General features: G+C 45.1%; 1 protein-coding gene across 6 annotated transcripts in view; it reads right to left on the bottom strand.

Annotated features, from left to right (window-relative positions):
- The window catches only part of Camk1d (calcium/calmodulin dependent protein kinase ID), a 291,202-nt gene that overhangs the window by 149,245 nt on the left and 121,772 nt on the right, over positions 1-20,185 (bottom strand). For 5 of the 6 annotated variants that reach the window (XM_048367991.1, XM_048367989.1, XM_048367990.1 and 2 more), the window contains exon 2: positions 10,332-10,463. The exons of the other annotated variant lie outside the window; for it this stretch is intronic. In XM_048367991.1, coding sequence (XP_048223948.1) covers positions 10,332-10,463 — 132 coding nt within the window. The remainder of the gene's footprint in view (positions 1-10,331; positions 10,464-20,185) is intronic. 6 annotated transcript variants of the gene reach the window in all.

The raw sequence follows: 20,185 nt of genomic DNA, 5'->3' as shown, positions 1-20,185 counted from the left end.
AACCTTTCCTCTCTTAAGATGATTTTTCTCTTGTCTTTTGTCACAGTGATGGAAAAATAACTAACACAGATAGTGAGTGAAAGCTGTTGTAACTGTCCAGGTATAAGCTGATGAGGGGCCAACATAGGAATTCAGAAGAAGGAATAGGAAGAAAAGAAAAGACACGAGAAATGCAGCACAGGATTTAGAACCCTGGACCTAGGAGGGGGAAACAGAAGAGGTAAGCTTCCTCCTCCTACTTCAGCTACCATGTTGTTCTATGTTCATACCATGCTTTTCCTCCCCACCCTTACTCAGGCTGCTTGCTCTATCTTCTGAGGATGTCCCCCTCCCCCACTTCTATGCCCACCAACCATCCAACTCCTACTTGCTTTTTAATTCTTTTCCCATTTTGTGAAGGTTACTTTAGGTCAGGGAACCCACAAATCCACTTCATTGTCCACATGTCAACTGTCTTGGTTTATTCAAGCAGAAGACAGGTAAACAAAGATATCTAAAGGGAAGGGGGTCTCTTTTCCTCAGAAGAACTCACAGGCCTGTGACTGTGTCTCTGACCAAACAACCATCAGTCTCAAAGGATATTTTTGATTCTTCATTTCTTCCTTATTTATTTTTTTCTGCCAGTATTGGGGATTGAACTCAGGAGGTCTCTCACTCAAGTTTTTCCTCTCACAACTGCTTTTCTACCACTTGTGCCATGCCTCCAGTTTTAGCTTTTTGCTGGGTAATTGGAGGTAAGAGTCTCTTGGATTTGTCCAGTCTGGCTTCAAACCTCAATTCTCACATTTCATCCTTTTAGGTAGCTAGGAATATAGGTATGAGCCACCAGTACCTGGCCTATTCCATATTCTTAAAGAATAAAAAATGTAAGTGGATGTTCTGAGATCACCCCACCCCCCCCCCCCCACACACACAATGCACCATCTTGTCTACCCATTTCTTTAACCTGGAACTCCTCCAGGTTAAAGAGACAAATGAGGAAATCTCCACAGATGGACAGATAGAAAGCAAAGCAGGCTGGGTACTGAATTTTGAAAACTGTCCCCAGCTGGGTAACAGAAGGAAGAAGGGGAGTCAGCAAAGCAAGAAAGCCTTTGGAAGAACAGGAAGGCAAGTGTACTTAATGTCATAATAAGGAAGCAGAGCTTTAAGAAGTACGTTTGTCAAATGATGGCCCACAGGACCAATGGTTCAAGAAAGCCAGGTGGAATCTATACTGTGCAAAGGTTATGATGGCTGGCCACTCCAAATTAATTGGCAATATTTGAAGTTTTTGAAAAAGGATAGTTTTAGTGCCATGTTTGGTCAGAAGCCACATTGTAAAAGGATTGGCAGATGGGAGTTGGGAGGAAAGAAGGAGAGCTATAGCTGAAGAAAGGGAATTTAAAGAAGTTTAGCAGTGCAGGAAGGTGAGAGGGAGGAAACGAGAAAAGAAGGAGAGAGAATACCAGGAACACTCTGAAATCATCACAATCCATGGGGCAAAAAACATTGTTCTAGAAAGTCTAGAACTTCAGCAGATGTATTCTACTGCAGCACCATGTTTGTTTCAAGTGGTCCATCTTAAAAATCAAGTCTATCTTTTCATCTGAGGCCTGGATTTTTTTTCCCCTAAATTACAATACCACATCTAGGTAATCATTCTATACAGTGAGGTGTCACAATGGGGGGACATATCAGCACTTCTAACAGAGCTTCTAACATGCAAATGAGCCCCCTGACCATTTGGTTATGGTGATTCTGATTGGATGGATCTAGGGTGGGGCTTGGAGCATCATCTCCCAAGCCACTCAGATGTAGCTATCTTAGTCTGTTGCGGATAACAACAGACTGGAGCTGGGGGATTGGAAGCGACAGGAGTGTAATTCTCATAGTTCTAGACGGTGGGAAGCCCACACTCCAAGGTGCTGCTGGCATGGGTAAAGACGTGCTTCCTGGTGGCTGACTGGCCCCAGCTGTGCCCTCACCTGGCTGATGAGGATGAGTGGATATCTGGAGTCTTACAAGGTCCCTAATCCCACTGGAGAAGGTGAAGCCCTCTTGACCTAACTAAGTACCTTCCAGAGGCCCCTAATGCCTCATCTGGGTATTAGGATTTCCATATATGAACTGCTCAAAGCACTTTCCCAAATAGATTTGAGCATGATCCAGTTCAGTGTACCTAGAAGAAAAAGCCCAGTTCCTTAAAAGTCTGGGTGCCAAACACCTTTAAAAGGAGTTGACTTCAAATACTCATCGTCTCTTGAACCAGCTCACTGGGGCAACTGCCACATCTTACTTGGGTGACAATGTAATTAGCTACATTTATGAGCTTCAAATAGCAAACAAATATATATATATACTGCATTCAACATATGCCTAATATATTCTTTTTCTTAGCTAGGTTTTAGAATACTTTCTTATGTACATTTTATTCTACCACTTAGGTTTACCACATACATTTTAAGAGTAGTAGAAAATATAAACTTTAACTGGATTTGAATCTGAGTACACAGCTCCAAATACCAGGATTCTCTATCATCTCTACATGAGATACTATTCTGAAAAATACTTTAGTATCTATAAAGATTACTTTAGTTAGAATACTTATGGTTGGGCTGGAAATGTGGCTTAATGGTAGCGTGCTTGCCTAGCATGCATGAAGCCCTGGGTTCAATTCCTTAGTACCACATAAACGGAAAAAGCCAGAAGTGGCGCTGTGGCTCAAGTGGCAGAGTGCTAGCCTTGAGCAAAAGAAGCTCAGGGACAGTGCCCAGGCCCTGAGTTCAAGCCCCAGGACTGGCCAAAGAAAGAATAATTATGGTTTATGCAAGTAAGACAATGTAGTGCTGAAAAGGAAACTGAAGGTATATACTCATTGAACTATTTCTGGAGCTTGAACTCAGTTTGGCTTTCTTGCTCATAGCTGGCACTCTACCGTTTGAGCCATGCCTCTAGCCTGGCATTTTTGCTGGTTACTTAGAGGTGAAGTCTTGAAGATTTTTCTGCCTGGGCTAGGTGATCTTCAGATCTTTGTCTGCCATGCAGCTAAGATCACAAGCACAAGCCATGGGCTCCTGGCTCTAACTGAACTCTTGAGTGCAAAAAATACAAGAGTCTGAAATATGTACTCAGATCACATGCATTGCTATTCAGACCATCTGCTCCTCTGCAGGGCTGGGGGGATGTCCCAGCACACACTGTTGAGTGAGCTCTTTTCTCAGACTGCTTTCCCATTCAGAAATTTATAATCTACTGACTGACACTGTGGTCTTTATAACAAGAAACTCTTCCTAAATTACTTTTTAAAGAGATATAGTATCTCTTTCCGAAAAAGTTATACCAACCGAAGGTTATAAGAGATGTAAAACTTCAATGGCTGTTCCCAAAAGAAATTGTCTAAATGAACCACAGCACCCAAATCTATATAACGAAACTGTATCACTTCAATGATGATTGATTTTGGGAAGGAAAAATTGCTGGCCATACTCCTCCAAGAAATGAGTTCAGGGCTGGGGATATAGCCTAGTGGCAAGAGTGCCTGCCTCGGATACACGAGGCCCTAGGTTCGATTCCCCAGCACCACATATACAGAAAACGGCCAGAAGCGGTGCTGTGGCTCAAGTGGCAGAGTGCTAGCCTTGAGCGGGAAGAAGCCAGGGACAGTGCTCAGGCCCTGAGTCCAAGGCCCAGGACTGGCCAAAAAAAAAAAAAAAAAAGAAAGAAATGAGTTCAATAAGTTACACATGAGCACTGCCGGTGCCTAATCACCAGTATCTCCTGCAAGATTTGAAGATATGAAGCCCTCAAAACAAAACAATAAACATCAAAAAGAAGAAGAAAGAGAAGGAGGAGGAGGAGGAGGAGGAGGAGGAGGAGGAGGAGGAGGAGGAGGAGGAGGAGGAGGAGGAGGAGGAGGAGGAGGGAGAGTGCAATAAAGGAAGTCATACTGGTTCCCAAAGTATGTCAATCAAAGTTGATACTCTACCTATAACTTTAAAGACAAGTATCCCCCATCTACAAGATACCCTCTTCAATTCCTACAGCATCTGTCTGAAGCAAGTTACTAATACTATCTTCCGCATTTCCTGACAATGGACACAAAACATTAAAATAACCTGTGCAGGGGCTTGACTTCTTACTCTACCTAATTTTAGTTTTGTTAAGTGCAAATTATGTAAGGACAGGTTAAATTTGTGTATATCTATAACATTTAGACTAATTTCCACCCCACTGGTGGACTGTAAGGATTAAATAAAACAGTGCTTATAGCTGGGTAGGTGACTTATGCCTGTAATCCTAGCTTCTATCTGTCTGTCTGTCTCCCTAGTAGCATATACATGATTGTATATATACATGTATTTCTGTATATATAAGGTTTGGATTTATTTGGCATCCTCATCTGTCTCAGGACTCTGCACTTATATCTCACGTAGTATAATTCTCCAATGTAAGCTATTCTGATATTTTTATTATTTTAGCAATACTAGGCTACAGGCATAATATATGCACACACATACTTTGCTCGAAATAATGTACGTGACATTTGTATGTGTTAGCTGAGAGATCACAGAAGGGAGGAAAAAAATGTAAGTCCTTATGGTAGGACTTTTGCTACTAGCTAGTCCCTATGCAAGCTGAGGTCCCAGTGAATACCCCGGAAAGGAAGGGGGAGTAGCACTAGAAAATCAGCACATGAACACCTGCACTGTCTAGAAGAGTGCCTACAACCATGTTTCTTCCACTATACCAAACACCTACAGAAACAAAATACATATCAAAGTCACTTTCAATCATAGTTTCCCAGAGTTGAAGGATTGAGAGAGATGTCTGCTGCACAGTGTTATCCTATTTTCATATGGATCCTAATCATTACTTTCCAAATCCTTTATTCTAATCTCTCTTTAAGGCACCTCCTCACCCTCTTTTTGTCCTGGTACTGAGGTTTGAACTCAGGGCCTTGCACTTGCATTTCTTGTTTGTTCACTTGGTTCTCTGCCACTTGAACCACACATTCAGCTTGGTTTGGGGCTGTTTATTTTGGAAATGGAATCTCACAGACTCTTCTTCTTAGGCAGGCTTCGAACCTCAATCCTCTACATCTCAGCTTTCTAGTCTTGCAAGCATAAGCCGTCAGCCCCAGCTAAAGCAACCCCTTCCAAGAAAATCAATTGGAGAGACTGGAGCCTCTGAAATTCGAGTGGAAATTCAAGTGTGGGCTTTGTGGAAACGTGGCCATTTTCAGTTATTGGGAAAGTGATTTCGCTTAATCAATATGTTTTTATTAATGCCTACATTGGCACACCACAGGAGCCAAGCTTCAGGAGCAAGCCAGACTCCAGGGAGCTCACCTGCTCTGAAGGCTGCTAAACTCAAGGCAGCCATGTTCTTGGGATGCAGAAGCCACCTTCCCTCTTGTTAGTCTACACTGTGTGGCATGAGAGCTGACTCACTCTTCTTCCAGGGGCTCAGTCCCACCATACTTCCTGCCAGCCACCCTGCCCTTGGGTTACAGGAGATCCGAGGGCTCCAGTCCAGCATCCCAGGCTCCGCATAGGATGCCTTTAGCAACCATGATTCCCTTCTGATAAGGTACTCAGTACCGTATCATAACCACCAACCTCTCTCCACAGCGGCCTCTGCAGGCCATGCCAGGAACTGCCACCGCTGCCCATCCTCAAGTCACCCTGAAAGTGCAAGGTTCAAAGACACCTGACTGCTCCCACAATGATGGGGTGATGGACTCAAGCCAATTACTGCTTTCATGTGAAATCCAACTCTTAAAGAAAAAGTACAATTGAGATGCACATTTGGGGGTTTATTTGCATGGCTGGGATTTGGACTCAAAACTTCACACTTACTAGGCAAGTGTGGTACCACTTAAGCCTTACCTTCAGCCCTTTTGTTTTAGGGTGGTGGTGGTGGTTGTTTTCTTTGGGTTTTTTTTTCACATAAGGTCTCACACTTTTGCTGACATTTTCCTCAGATCCAGATCACCCTATTCTTTTTTTTTTTTTTTTTTTTTGGCCAGTCCTGGGCCTTGGACTCAGGGCCTGAGCACTGTCCCTGGCTTCTTCCCGCTCAAGGCTAGCACTCTGCCACTTGAGCCACAGCGCCGCTTCTGGCCGTTTTCTGTATATGTGGTGCTGGGGAATCGAACCTAGGGCCTCGTGTATCCGAGGCAGGCACTCTTGCCGCTAGGCTATATCCCCAGCCCCAGATCACCCTATTCTTGCTTCTCAAGTAGCTGAGACTCCAGGCATGTGCCACCATGCCCCATCCCCGAGGAAACATGGTCTGGTATGCTGTGAACATGTCTGCTCGTGCACCTGTTTATAGCTCTGGCCAACATACAGAGCAACTTCAATCCCTACAAGGGGAAATGAAGGGCAGGGCCTCAAAGCATGCATGCCACACTGAGTTGGGTGGAAGTGGTAAGAGGCCGTTTTCAACATCCTACACCTGCCACCACCACCAATTCCAATGAAATTGGATCAACCTGGGCATCAGTATGTTCTTACGGGCTCCCCTGTTGACTCTGACACACAGCCAAGAGGAGAACCACAGCTGGAGAGTGACAGGGACCCTTGGGCGAACCTCTCCAGTGTACCCAGACAAGTGAAGAAAACACACAACTAGAAAGCACCTCTTCCCCAGCTCCCGACCCAAGGCAAGACGGTCTCTGAATGCTACACAGCCATCATGACAACAGCCCGGTATGTTGTGCTCTGGTACCATGTTTCACTCCTTCAGTACCTCTTCTGCCAACCCAAGCCTCATTTCCCCCAACCATAAGTCCAAGAGCCAGCCCCTCCTATGTACATCTGCTTTGCTTCTCTGGGTCCCTATTTTTCAACGTTATGAACCTCCTTCTCCTTTCACCTCTCATTTAAATTCAGACTGTTTGTCTTTCTATCCCTGCAAAAGGACTTCATGTGTTGCTTCGAAATTAGATTTGGGCAGTGCTTGCCCTCTAAGTAAATAACCACAGAAACCATCAAGTATAACCCAGCCAAGGTGTATTAAATCAATGATGCTCTATTCCACGCCGCATAACACCCTCCACTGCGGGACTGCAGCTAACCATTCTGTCTGGAACAGCTCGTGATGAATCACAGAGATGCAGCCTGCTGAACTCTCGAGTGAGGCCACCAGTGTCTTCCTCCCCTCCCCCTCCCTCCCTCTCCCTCTCCCCCTTTCCTTCTGCCAGAGAGCAGCAGCCTATCACAGTGATGGTTGTCAGGGTCTCTCCTTCCTCTGATCTTGGTTTAATATCAACTTATCAAGTAGAAAATTCATTTTAGAACTATTTTCAGAGCCAAGTAGGCAGATATCCACAAGGATATATTAGCTATATTGCTTTCATCCAATGAAATAAATCAACCTCTCACCCTGCCATATGCTGGGCATGGAGGAGAGCCAGCAGTCTCTCAGCTGGGCCTACATGGATGTAAAACCATGTGGAACTGCACAAACACGGAGGGGTCAGTCCGAACAGAATGCAGAATAAAACAGGCCTAGCAGGAGCCCCAGCTAGTCTATCTAGAGTACGTCATTTCACAAAAAATTTAGCACCCACCAAGTTCAGACAGACCTCAGGGGAGTTTCAGCCTTGGAGAATCAACTAGACTCCTCCATTTGGGCATTTCCAAGACCCCCACACTACCATATCTACATCAGAGCTCGTCATCTGCCCCGGGGGGTTCATCACCTGCCCTTGCTCCGAGGTTTTCCGATCTCAGTTAACAAGGTCACTGTTTACACTGTCCCTCACACCAGAGACCACAGGTATGTCCTAGAATCCCATCTCTCCCTCCCCAGCTTCCCGCAGTTCTACCCTATTTGTCCCCTCCACGCTAGTCTCATCACCCCTGTCTGAATTGCTGCTGTGTCATTTCTCTGCATGATTCACCCCACATTCACCAAACTGTTTTCTGCCATGTACCAATTCCTGCCACCGCCCTCCAATTTATTCGTCCAGCCTATACAATAAACTCTGTAAAAATGCTGATCCAATCACTCCTGTCACGAAAACGCATTGAAGGAATGTCTACATACTGGAGCTTGGGGTCCCAAACTAAGTCCATGAGGGTGTCCACAATCTGCCCTCTGCAAATCAGTCTCCCTTTGCTTCACCTTGAACTGTTTCCTGGTCAGAGAAGCCTGTTCCCACCCCCTAACTGCTTCTCTATCCCAGCAAACTAAACCCTTACTCCATCCCACCACTGAGACAGAGCTCAGCATCCCAGCACTTAAATCTCTGGTCCAGCTTCTATCACATCAACGACTCTATTGCACTGATTAGTAACAAAATGGAGGTCTCAGAGAAAGCAAGAATTACATCCTAAACTCAATAGCGAGTAGTATAGTACTTGAAGCATGGTGAGGATTTGAAAATGTTTCCACCATCCCTCATGGTGTGTACAGTGTTCTATCAGCTGTTTAGGATGTGCAATTATTTGCAAAAGATCCCAAAATGAAATCAGTATAGAAGATAAATCACTTACATCCCCTGAGAAATCATCTCTGTTCATTACTCTGGAAAGAGTCATGCTTCAAGGCATTCCAAACAAACTATCAACACAAGTTATTCCAAGTCCCAACTCTCCTTGGTGGTTGTATGTCCCTTCCCAGGTCATGACTGAGTAAGGCACAGGGTGGAGACAGTAATAGAAGCATATAAAACAGCATCGATTTATAAGGCTTATATCCATGCCCCCTGCCCCTGAGGGTGAGGAACAACACTAAGAACAGAAACGGACTTCCTCAGCTCTTGGTTTCTAAGGGACTCACATAAATATAAAGCTGAAACCTGAAGTTCAGCAGCAGACAAATCCCTGTTGAAACTGAGCCTATGGAAGACTCTGGGAGCAGCGACAATCCTATCTCCTCTGTCAAATAGCTATAATGCGTTTGCACTTCATGTTAGCAGTGAATAACTTCTTGGAGCACAGATTTCATATTGGAAAACGAGCAATTGAATGTTTCATTCACATAGTGTATTCCTGCTTGATGCTTATGTTTTCATTGGTTTTCTCAGACACTCATTTCCCACAATCATCCTCAGGACAATCTAAGACTCCTTGGATTTCTCAGAGAAACTAAAAACCAAGCAAACAAATGCCCTACACCAAAAAAAAGCTCTCAAGATTTGCTCATTGCGGAACACACAGCACGTAAGTGGTGGGTTCATCTTCAAGTCTCACACAAGCCAGAACAGGATAAAACCTCCTCACCACCTCAGACGCACAAAGTTTGTCCAGATAGCAGCAGACCATCCTTCAGCCCGGCCCTGCTCATCGCAGGAAGAGGTAGGGAATGGCTTATGGTGGGGAGAATGTGGGAATCTTGACATCTTGTCCCGAGGCCCTAACAAGCTTGCTCCCATTCTGCTTTGTTTCTCTATACCGACATTCTTGCTATGCATCCATTCCAAATCTCCCGCATTTCAAGGGTATTTTGAACACCTTTTATTAATAGCAACTCAAAAATTTCCAGAGCACACTGTTGAAGCACATGCCAAACATGTAAAAGTAGGTACCATATAAGGGTCGGTTCCCCTAAACATTCTGAGATACAGTGGGAAGGTTTAATCCCAATGGGGTGGGGGTAGAGCTGAATCCAACACAAGTCATCCTGGGGGTGGATTCAGGCCAGCAACGTCTGTGTGCATGCATGCACACATGCACATATGCATATGTAATGCACATATATATTACACACATATATGCCATATATGTACACACATACATATAAAACATTCTAGAGGGGGTGAGATTTTGATTTGGTTCTACTGTATGTTCATGGGGAGGAAGCGTGTGTGTGTGTGTGTGTGTGTGTGTGTGTGTGTGTGTGTATGAAGGTACGTGTATGTTTGAGATACAGGGAAGTGGAGCACTAACAGCACATTCCATGGAAACATGCAGGTGTCTCTAATGACTGCTGCAGACCATAGGGGAAAATAGAAGCCATCACTAGGTAGAAAAACCCATAGTAGCATGGTGGGCCCTCCGGCTCTGCCACCCATGCGCTGCACCCAGGGGGCTCTGGGCACGGACTCTCATTGGTGGCTTCATCTCATGATCCAAAAAAGCAACGACAATGGCAGCAGTAGTGCTCCACCAATGACGGCAGCGGTTACTGAGCTCTTCAAGGGCAGCCACGCAGTTGGGAGCACTTCGTGCACACCTGGTGAGCACCAAGAGTCGGTGCTTGAAGACATAGCAGATCTACAGAAAAGTGTGGAAAGCCCTCCGTGGGTGAGGGGCTCTGGGGCCCTGGGCAGCTGGTCCTGCCCAGGAGGATGCCCAGGCCCGCGGCGTGGGGAGGGACGCGGCCCTCCTGGCACTTACTTTCTCAGCACGGCGATCTCGTTCTCTATACTGCTCTCTTTGCCCTTCAGCGCCTTCTTGGGGATGCACTTCACTGCGAAGAGCTTTCCAGTTGCTTTCTCCTCAGCTAAAACCACTTCAGAAAAGGCCCCGCTGTGAAGAAAGAGGGAGAGAAAGCAGGCTGTGTCAGAAGGCCGGGTTCCACAATGGCTCCTCCTCCAAACCTAGGGCCTCGAGAGCATGATCACAGGCCTTACCCCAGGCCTCACCCAGCAGGGCTCATTACCAATACCCTGCGTGGGGGGGGGGGGGGGGCAATGAGCCACCATGCGATGGCACAGAGGTGGAGGCCCACAAGGGTTGGCTACTTGGCATTCTCTGTCCCCAGTCCGCTATGATTGGAGATGAACTGCACTGAATCAGTGATAAGCAATGTTGTCACCTCAGGACCCACATTCTTCAGTCACAAACCGAGAGACGCAGAAGCAAGCGCACTGCTCCCTAAAGTGGCTCCTCCTCTGGGGAAAGATGGGATTCCTGGCATCTCTCAGCCCTGATCAGAGACCTGCAGACTAGCAAGTCATGATAAAATTCTTCCATTTCCCACAGGCCCCTGCACACACAGTAGGGTTCAGAGTGCTTTCACAAGCATTGAATTAATTCCCATAGCTAGGTAGAGATGTAATTATAGTGTGAGTTGGTGCAACACGTGGTATTGACACAGGGTTAATTAATTGGTATGGGGTAGGCAAGTTTTCATTAAGCAGACTATTTCCTTTCCAAACCAAATAAACAAAGAAACCAGGCCGGGGCGGGGGGGGGGGGGGGGGGCGGGAATGGGAGGGGGTAGTCTCGCCTGCTTGCAAATAGAAATTTAGATGTGCAGAGCTAAGGAGCTCAAGCCTGGAATCTTAGCTACTCAGGAGGCTGAGATCTAAAGATTATGATCCAAAGCCAGCCCAAACATATATGTGAGACACTTATCAACAATTAACCCGCAATTAACCAGAAGTAGAGACTTGCCTCAACTGATGCTAGCTGAGCAAGAGGAGTCCTTGAGTTCAAGTCTCATTACTGTGGAGGAGCAAGAGGAGGGAGGGCAAACAGGAAGAGAAAAGGAAGGGGACATGGGAAGAGAGAGGGGAAGGGAAGGACTTAACTGTCCCTCTGAATTTCAATCAGGCTCTGAGCTCAGAGACCAAGGAAAACACTGCACCAATCTCTGTCCTCAGACTTTCACAGGTACCTCTGGCTTTTCAAAGAGACTCTAAGATGCCTTCCACACGGCTACCATTGAAGACAAACTCTCCTCTCACAACAGCAACCAATGGGGGCTGGGAATATGGGAATATGGCCTAGTGGCAAGAGTGCTTGCCTCCCATACATGAAGCCCTGGGTTTGATTTCCCAGCACCACATGTATAGAAAACGGCCAGAGGTGGCGCTGTGGCTCAAGTGGCAGAGTGCTAGCCCTGAGCAAAAAGAACCCAGGGACAGTGCTCAGGCCCTGAGTCCAAGGCCCAGGACTGGTAAAAAACAAAACAAAACAAAACAAAAAAAAACCCAGCAACCAATGGCGTTACCCCAAAGCTGCACGTTGGGGGCCCACATTCTTCGGTCACAGGGGAGAGATACCTCGGCAAGAAAACACTTCTCTCTCTCTCCTTCCCCATTTGACAGGGCCAAAGGGAGGCTTAATATAAGCCTTGTAAGGTGAGGAATTCCCTTCCCCGTGCTGAGTCTGTGGGCCAGGATTCGGTCAGAAACCCACATTCTCACACAGAGGACTATGTGTCTTCAAGGTCTGAATCTCATTCCACAAACCTAAGGGTCAGGAGATAATTTCCCCTATAAAATAGCCATAAATTATTAGCACAGAGAATTCTTCCCTCAGAAGACTATATGCTGAACCATCTAGAGCCACCCAGATTTTTTTAAGTTCAATATGAATTCATAAAAACCTTGAACAGACTTAACACACTGTGATATGTGGAATCAGATGGTGTTCGTATTATTTGATCATTGCCAGCCCAAGAAATCTAGTTCAGAACATCATAATCTGCCCTGGAGCCCAGGACCTGTTCCTGTCACCTCTCCCTGCAGGGGTGGACAAGATGGATTCTTAAAGAAGACCGTGACCCCATGAGAGGTACCTGCTCCCTCCTGCCATCCTCCACCAGCAGGTGGAATATGGGCTGTGTTCCAGAATAAGAAGTCAGTAGGGAACACCCAGAACTACAGAGGGCATGGGTGATTTCTTGCCCAGTGTTGTCCTCATTCAGTTTCTACCTGATCCTTAATGCTGATGACATCACCATGGCTTTTCTCCTGAGTCTATTGGATTTTCTATGACCACTGCCTCTTAGCACCAGGCTTGGGTGATAAAAGCTGCCCTGTCAGGCCTGTCTTCGGTGGCTGCCAGCTGCCCCGCTCTTCATGCACCCCTCCCTCTAAGGAATGGATGGGGAGAGACTATGGCCAAGGCAGAGGTGCTGCTCTGAGGAGGAGCTTTTCCTCAGCTGGGGATCTCAGGCGGCAAGCTGGGGCTCAGCAGCCTGCCCCCTGGAGAACACTGAGGGGTGGGGTTGTGGGTCTCACCAGCTCCTTGTGGAAAGACAGGCCGGGAAGTGAACCCACTTACACAGTGGTACAAGCTGAAACAAGCTATGACCTGCGTCATCCTTGCATGGGCTTTCTCTGCCCTTGTCCCTAACCATGGAAGGATGGATGAACCGGGCCCTGCCTTCAGATCCAGAAAGGGCTTCTTGATCTAAACAGCCCAGGCTGACCAATAGGAGCTACCCAATAAGATACAGGGAAGAGCAGAGAAGGCCCCGGATGGACAAGAAAATCATTCAGAGCCAAATGATGAAGTCAAGGTCATAAGTCCCCTTGGCTCAGAGCTAAAGTCAAACAGCATTCTGCTTCCAGGTACACTCCTCAAAGAAGCCAAAGCAAGGACGTGAGCCGCAACGCATCTGTCCATCTTCATCACAGCACTGTTCACTGTCACCAGAAGGTGGAAATAGTCCATGTGTCACGTCCACAGACGGGAAAACTGGCAACACACAATGTGGCTGATACAAACAACAGAATGGAATTCATCCTTTAAAACAAAGGGAACTCTGGCAACATGCTCCCATGCAGATGAACCTTGAAAGGAACCAGCACCACACACACACACACACACACACACACACACACACACACACACACACACACACACACACATGACAAAGGCTATTAGGATTCCGCTTACGTGAGGTCCCTGGAGCAGTCAAGTTCACAGAGACGGAAAGTGGAGCAGTGATTGCCAAGGGCTAGGGGAGGGGTTTGGGGGGGGAACAGTAACTGTCAACTGGGGACAGGAACGATGAAAAGGTCCTGGGCCGAGGGCAGTGACAGCTGCATAACCCTGTTCCTAATGCCACTGAACTGTACCCTTAACAAGGTTTAAGTGATCAAGTCTACTTTACTATAATAATAATAATAATAATAATAATAATAATAATAATGTAAACCACTTCTACTCACTGCCACTGCTTAAGAATGAAGACAGGAAAAAACCAAACTTGATAAGCCTTCTTCTCCTTACCTCCCCAATGAGAGTGGAATTATAGGAATAATGACAGGGTACCTGATGGTTGTACCCCTTGATGTTTATGAAGTACCCTGGCATGAATCAACTGCAAAGGCACAGAGAGAAGTACAGCATAGACGCTAGCGGCCATTTCCACTCTGGACGAGAACATGCTAAGCTCAGCTGCAGAGGAAGAACAGGGCAAAAAATAGAGCAGTCCCCTTGCCCATCTGAGTCCTCCTTGTGGGGGTTGATAGGCAGTGATGGGGGCAGGGGATCTAAGGGGGTCCCCAGGGGAGCTGCCCACTGGGCATCCCAAGTGAGCAAATCCATCCCTTTGTCCTTTAGCCAAACAATGCGCATTTATCTTCTTATGCTTTCCAAAGACAAGGCTTTTTCCAAAGACAGTCTTCTCGGGGAGGATAGAAGATTAGCATAAATTGTTATTGTCCCCACAATAAACAGAAATCACTTGCAGACACTTCCCCCTGTCCAAGAAGGCTAATTAAAAACATCAACAAAACAAACAAAACAAAAAAAAACCCAAACCTCATGCATGAGCAGTTGGGGCACTTTCAATGTAATTACACAACCAGGTGGGAGGAGTGGTAAGAGAGAGGGAGCAGAGGAAGAGAAGGAGGAAGACAGGAGAGGGAAAGGCCAGGGACAGGAAAGGGGAAGGAGGAAGACAGGGGAAAGAGAAGGCGGGGCTAGTAGCAGTCAGCGAAATGATTTGACAGCCTAGCAAGTCTTCAGATTACCCAAGAAAGTAAATTCCCAGGAACCAACCATCTCAGGGTCCAGGGAAGAAAGTTGTAGAAGGACAGAGGGGTCAGCATGGGTAGACTTTGGGTGTGAAACAGCAACAGTGGGATGTCACACAGAAAGGCAGGGCTATATCAACACCACAACCATTCCTGCACCGACACAGTAGTCCCAATTGCTAGATCTCAGGGGTAGCTTCTCCAAACTGGTACTATGAAGAGATCTAAGAAAATGTATAATCATAGGAGAAATTAAAATTCCAGTGTTCTGAAAGTTGCTTTTTTTTTTCAAGTTGTGACAAAGCATTTATTTGAATCATAAAGAGAACCATTATTCTATTTTTGAAAAATACCAAGTTTCTACTGAAATTACATCTCTGTGACAAATTACTAGAGAGGTCAGACAAAAAGTTGGGGTTTTTTTGTGATGCTAAATATTTTCTGCACCTGGAGATAAGCGGTACAAATTGCAAACATGCAATCCTTTCCCCCGTTTCTTTTATATTGCAAAGGAAATTCAATAGCCACCAAGAAAACAGCTTACTCTGATTATAAGCCAGGTACACAGGAGAAAACACATATTGTTTTGAGAACTGAGGTTCCAAAACTAAGGGGAAGTGTCACATGACTAGAGAATTTTGTTCTCCTTTATGTAGGTAATCGGGATCAAGAGGAGAATTCTGGTGTTAAGAGGTAGATTGACGATGTTCTTGTATCACCTTCCTGTGGTTGTACCTACACTATCTCTGTAATCTTATCTGAGTATATTGGAAACCATGTATACTGGTATTAGAACTAGGAAATTGAAAGGGAATACCAAAATTGAGAGACACAGGGTAAAAAAAGAAAAACAACCACAAAAGCAATACTTACAAAACTGTTTGGTGTAAGTGAACTGAACACCGCATGGGGGGAAAGGGAAAGGGGGAGGAGGGAAGGGGGGCATGAGGGACGAGGTAACAAACAATACAAGTAATGTATCCAATGCCTAACATATGGAACTGTAACCTCTCTGTATATCAGTTTGATAATAAAAATTTGGAGGAAAAAAAAAAAGAGGTAGATTAGAAAGCCTACCCCACAGTCCTGCCCCACCCATGCTTTGAAAGTAGTGATTCACGGTTTAGCTAACGATGTGGGAAGGCAAATGAAAGCAGTGGGCTGAGGTCTACCCATGCCTCATTTTCCCCAAATTCTCTGAGAAAAGGAACATAAACCATATACCCTGAGAATGCCTTAGTTAGAAACTGACATTTAAAGTGTGAGCTACCCATAGAAATGCACCTTCTAGTTGTTATAAAATCCACAGGGCCATTCGGAAAGTCTTTTCCCTATCTGAAGCTTTTATTGAGACCAGAACTCAAAGCTAAGCTGTGTCCTGAAATATGCTGGCTAAAATGATCTATTTATTACCAAGTATTATTATTAAAAACAAACAAAAACAGCAGACAGATTTAGAAGTAGACACCTGTAGCCCCAGCCACTCAGCAAGCTGAGGGAAGAGGATTGATTAAGCCCCAAAATTTGGGGAAAGCTTGGGTAGCACAGCAAGCACATTTCTCAAAAGGAGAGCAAAAAAAGTCAAACAACAACAAAACAAACAAAAAATAAGCACAAGAATCCAGGGCCTTCTGCCTTCCCAACCATTAACTTTAAGGTGTTAAGAACAAATGTCAAGGAGTGATGTGTAGACTGACTAATCTGAATGCATGTCACTTAAAAACAACAACAGCCCAGTGGTTCACACTTTATTCCTAGCTACATGGGAGCATGATCTGCAGATCATGGTTCAAAGCCAGCACTGGCAAGAAAGTTCATGAAACCCTTCTCTCCAATTAAACATTAAAAAGCCAGAAGGGACAGTGTGGTTCAAGTGGTACCGTGTCAGCCTTGAGCAAAGAGGCCATGCAAGAGTCAAGGCCCTGATTGAGTTCAAGCCCCAAGACCAGCAAGCAGACAAAAATAATTCTTTTCTCATACAAGAGTAATGGGGCTTCCGGTCTGTGGGGACTTGCCCCGTTCATGTGCCCCATCACGTCTGTCCAACGGTACTAGTGAAGACTCTTTTAAAAACTCTTGACTTTCAACCAGAATCAAGAATTCTGGAGCTGTCTTTTTTTGATTCACAACAGCACACGAAACCAACCATTCAGTAAAATTATATCCACCCAAAATTAGGCCAAGAAATAATTAGATGGTGCTGAAATGATCTGCCCTATTAGCTGAGAGTCAGCTAGTATTGGCTCATTGCCTTTCCCTGCTTTGCAGCCCTTCGCTCATACGAATGGGATGGATTGTGTTATTAACTTTATTAACAGCATTGCCTCCCACCTATTGCCTTCACTGCACCGTGCAAATGGGCCTGCAGACGCTACCCCTAGGCCTCTGGCCATAAATCAAAATGTTCTTTTCCACTCAAAATACTGTTTTCTTCTATGTCAGGCCAGGGCAAGATGAGAAGTAGTTTTCTGTTTTGTTTTGTTTTTCCTTTAAACAAATGGGGAGAAAAAATCTAATCAGCAAACAAAACACAGGTAGTGTTATTTTGGTTTGGGACAATTTAGGATCTAGATAGGTGCCTTTTTTGACCTATTGCTCCAGACCAGAATCAATTCTTTCTTTTTTAAAAAAAAAATTTTTTTTTTGCTGGTTTGTGGGCTTGAACTCTGTCTGAGCTTTTTTTTTTTTTTTCCTCAAGGCTAATGCTCTATGACTTGAGCCACAATCTACTTTTCTGCCCCAAGCTTGCCTCAAATCGAGATCCTCAGATCTCAGTCTCCTGAGTAGCTAGGATTACAAGCAATAGCCACCAGCACTTGGCTAGAATAAATTCTTAAAATGCCAACCCCACAGTAGTCTTCCTGCCCAAAATGAATCCAAAGAGAAGAGATGGGAAGAGCCAAGGAGGCAGGTGATCTTGAGGTCTGAGCAACTCTCCAGGCAGACACACTAGGCAATAAGAGAAGTGGACACACATAGGCGGAAGTCATGAAAGACATGATGGTGCTAATTCAGCAAGCACATGGACCAAAGGAAAACCAGGCCCCATCTAAAGCTATGCACCACCAAGCCAAAAGCACAAAGAAATGTCTTCCTTTCACATCCTCCCAGAACAAATAATGTCTGCATGAAAATTGCTATCCAATTTAGATCTCTCTATTCACTGAAGTGAGCCTTGCAGAACCCTCTGCTTGACAATTAGATACAAAGCTGTATGTCAGTGTATACGACTGCAGAAGACAAATGCATGAAAATTCTCTTTCTGGAAAAATGGTCTGTAACCCCCCATTCCTATTCAGTTGAATCAGTGCCTCAGCTAGAATTAGAGGCAGACCCTTAAGTGTGGCCTAGATGCTAAGGAACTCTTACTCTAAATTGCCTCTTTCATCTCCCTCTCCAACTGGCAATCTTCCACAAGAGCTTCAAGGACCATGACGGGACAATCATAAACATTCATTCAGTGAACCTGATTTTCAAACAGAGCGATTCTCAGTCTAAGAACACCTCTACATGGCTGGCCACCAGAGTAGGGTCTGGGCTCTGACCTGTCACAGGGTGAAGGCGTCAGAACCCCAGCACCATCACTCTTGGGACATCTTGGCTTTCTGAAGGTTTTCCTATGGCATTAAATCTCTACTGTTAATAGATTCACTGCTCCGAAGGCAGGAGGCAAATAAATTCCAAATGGCTGCATAGGGCATGCTTTAAAGAGCGCATGCTTCACTTAGCAGCACACCCTCCCTTACCCCCCTCCTTCCCTCCCCCCCTTCCCCGCTCACTTCCCTGACAGCCCCCTCCCAGACTTTATGTCTACTGTCCTTGTGTCACTTGTCCAAATAAGACATGGAATCAAAAGGTATCTGTCTTTTTGGTTGCTGCTATTTAAAAAAAAAAAAAAAACAAAACTCACAGCAAGGAGGACTAGGAGAAGTCTGGGTACTGGAGGGAGGTGGCAGGCTTGAGGGTCACTTCTATGATGACTAAAGCACAATGAAGCCACGGCTTAAAATGTCAGAAAGACTCAGAGGCCATCAGGTGTGTGAGGACCATAGACCCCTTGATGCCAGGGTATATTCTTCTGGAGTGATGGAGGTAATGACTTCAAGCGGGAACTCACAGGAAGGAGGTAATCATTCTCCAAGTTTCTTTCTTTTTTTTTTTTTCTTTCAATCTTAGTTTTTGTGCCAGTACTGAGGTTTAAACTCAGGGCCTGGAGCTCTTGCTTGGCTTTTGTTTTTTGCTCAAAGTTTATGCTCTGCCAGTTGAACCACACTTCCACTCCAGCTAAGTAACTAGTGATAAGAATGTCTCAGATTTTTCTGCCTGGGCTGTCTTCCAACCTTACTCTTCAGATCTCAGCCTCCTGGATAGCTAGGATTACAGGCGTGAGCCACTGGCACCCGCTTCCAAGTTTATCAAATGTGCATGTATGTGCTCTTACATGGTGCTTGTCACCAGTCTTCCCAGGTCTCCTGTGTGAGGAAGCTCTCTTCCTGCACAAATGCACCCCCACCTTATGGTAAGGACACTACACTGACCTGGCAGACATTGTGCTCCCTTCTCTCTTGACTGTTAGGAAGAACCAGTGTTCTCTTAATGCCAGTGGGTATGAATGGCCGGGTGAGGGGTGGAGGTTGAACTCAACTTCTGGGTTATGTTTGTGCCCAGGAACATAATTGGGACCCTCTTATTTGACAAGGCTTATTTGATAAGGCTTCCTTATATCCTTGCTCAGATGTCTTAACTTGGAACTTGAACGCAAATTCTTACAAGGTTCTTGCTAACCAAGCACAATGATGCTCTCTATTTTTTGAAGCTCCTTCAGAAGGAACCAAAGTCCCATAAGTACAATAATTGCTACATTAAAGGACCATTTGGCTAAATCTATGCAAAGAAACTTGTAGTGATATCATGGCTTCTAAACATTCAATAAAAGTTAGAAATACCAAAGCTTTGAAAAGAATCTAAATATCAATCGATAAGGAGTTGGTTAAGCAAATGACAGTCTTAAGAACATAATGGAGTACTATGTATCCATTTAAAAGAAGTTAGTAGATACATGTGTGCTGATACCAAGTTATTCCCGAGATACAAGTGAAATATATAAATATATAGGACATTGTGTTTATTATATTACCACTGCCCCCCGCCTTTCTCTGTCTCTGTCTCTCTGCCTGTCTCTCTCTTTCTCTTACACACACACACACACACACACACACACACACACACACAATCTTAGGAAAGGAAGACAAAAAGCATGCATACTGTTGCCTCCAGGATGGTGCCTGAGAGGCTCCCTGAGAAACTTACTTTTTACTCATCTTATGTACACATATTTTCTCCACTAAAACTTAGCTAATGAAGTGGGCAGATTTCTGGAAAAAGGAGAACAACAGTAATCAATAATAATCTCTACAAAATGACTATCTGGCTAATTAAAATCTTGTACTAGATATTTTAATTGGATTAGCCAACCATCCAGGACCACATTGACAAAATGTCAGTGGCGATCCTGTTCTACAGGCAGGTCCA

This window comes from Perognathus longimembris, chromosome 18, assembly GCF_023159225.1.
Source record: "Perognathus longimembris pacificus isolate PPM17 chromosome 18, ASM2315922v1, whole genome shotgun sequence".
Classification (NCBI taxonomy): domain Eukaryota; kingdom Metazoa; phylum Chordata; class Mammalia; order Rodentia; family Heteromyidae; genus Perognathus; species Perognathus longimembris.
The sequence above is the reverse complement of the archived record's forward strand: the minus strand, read 5'-3'. Positions and strand labels throughout refer to the sequence as shown.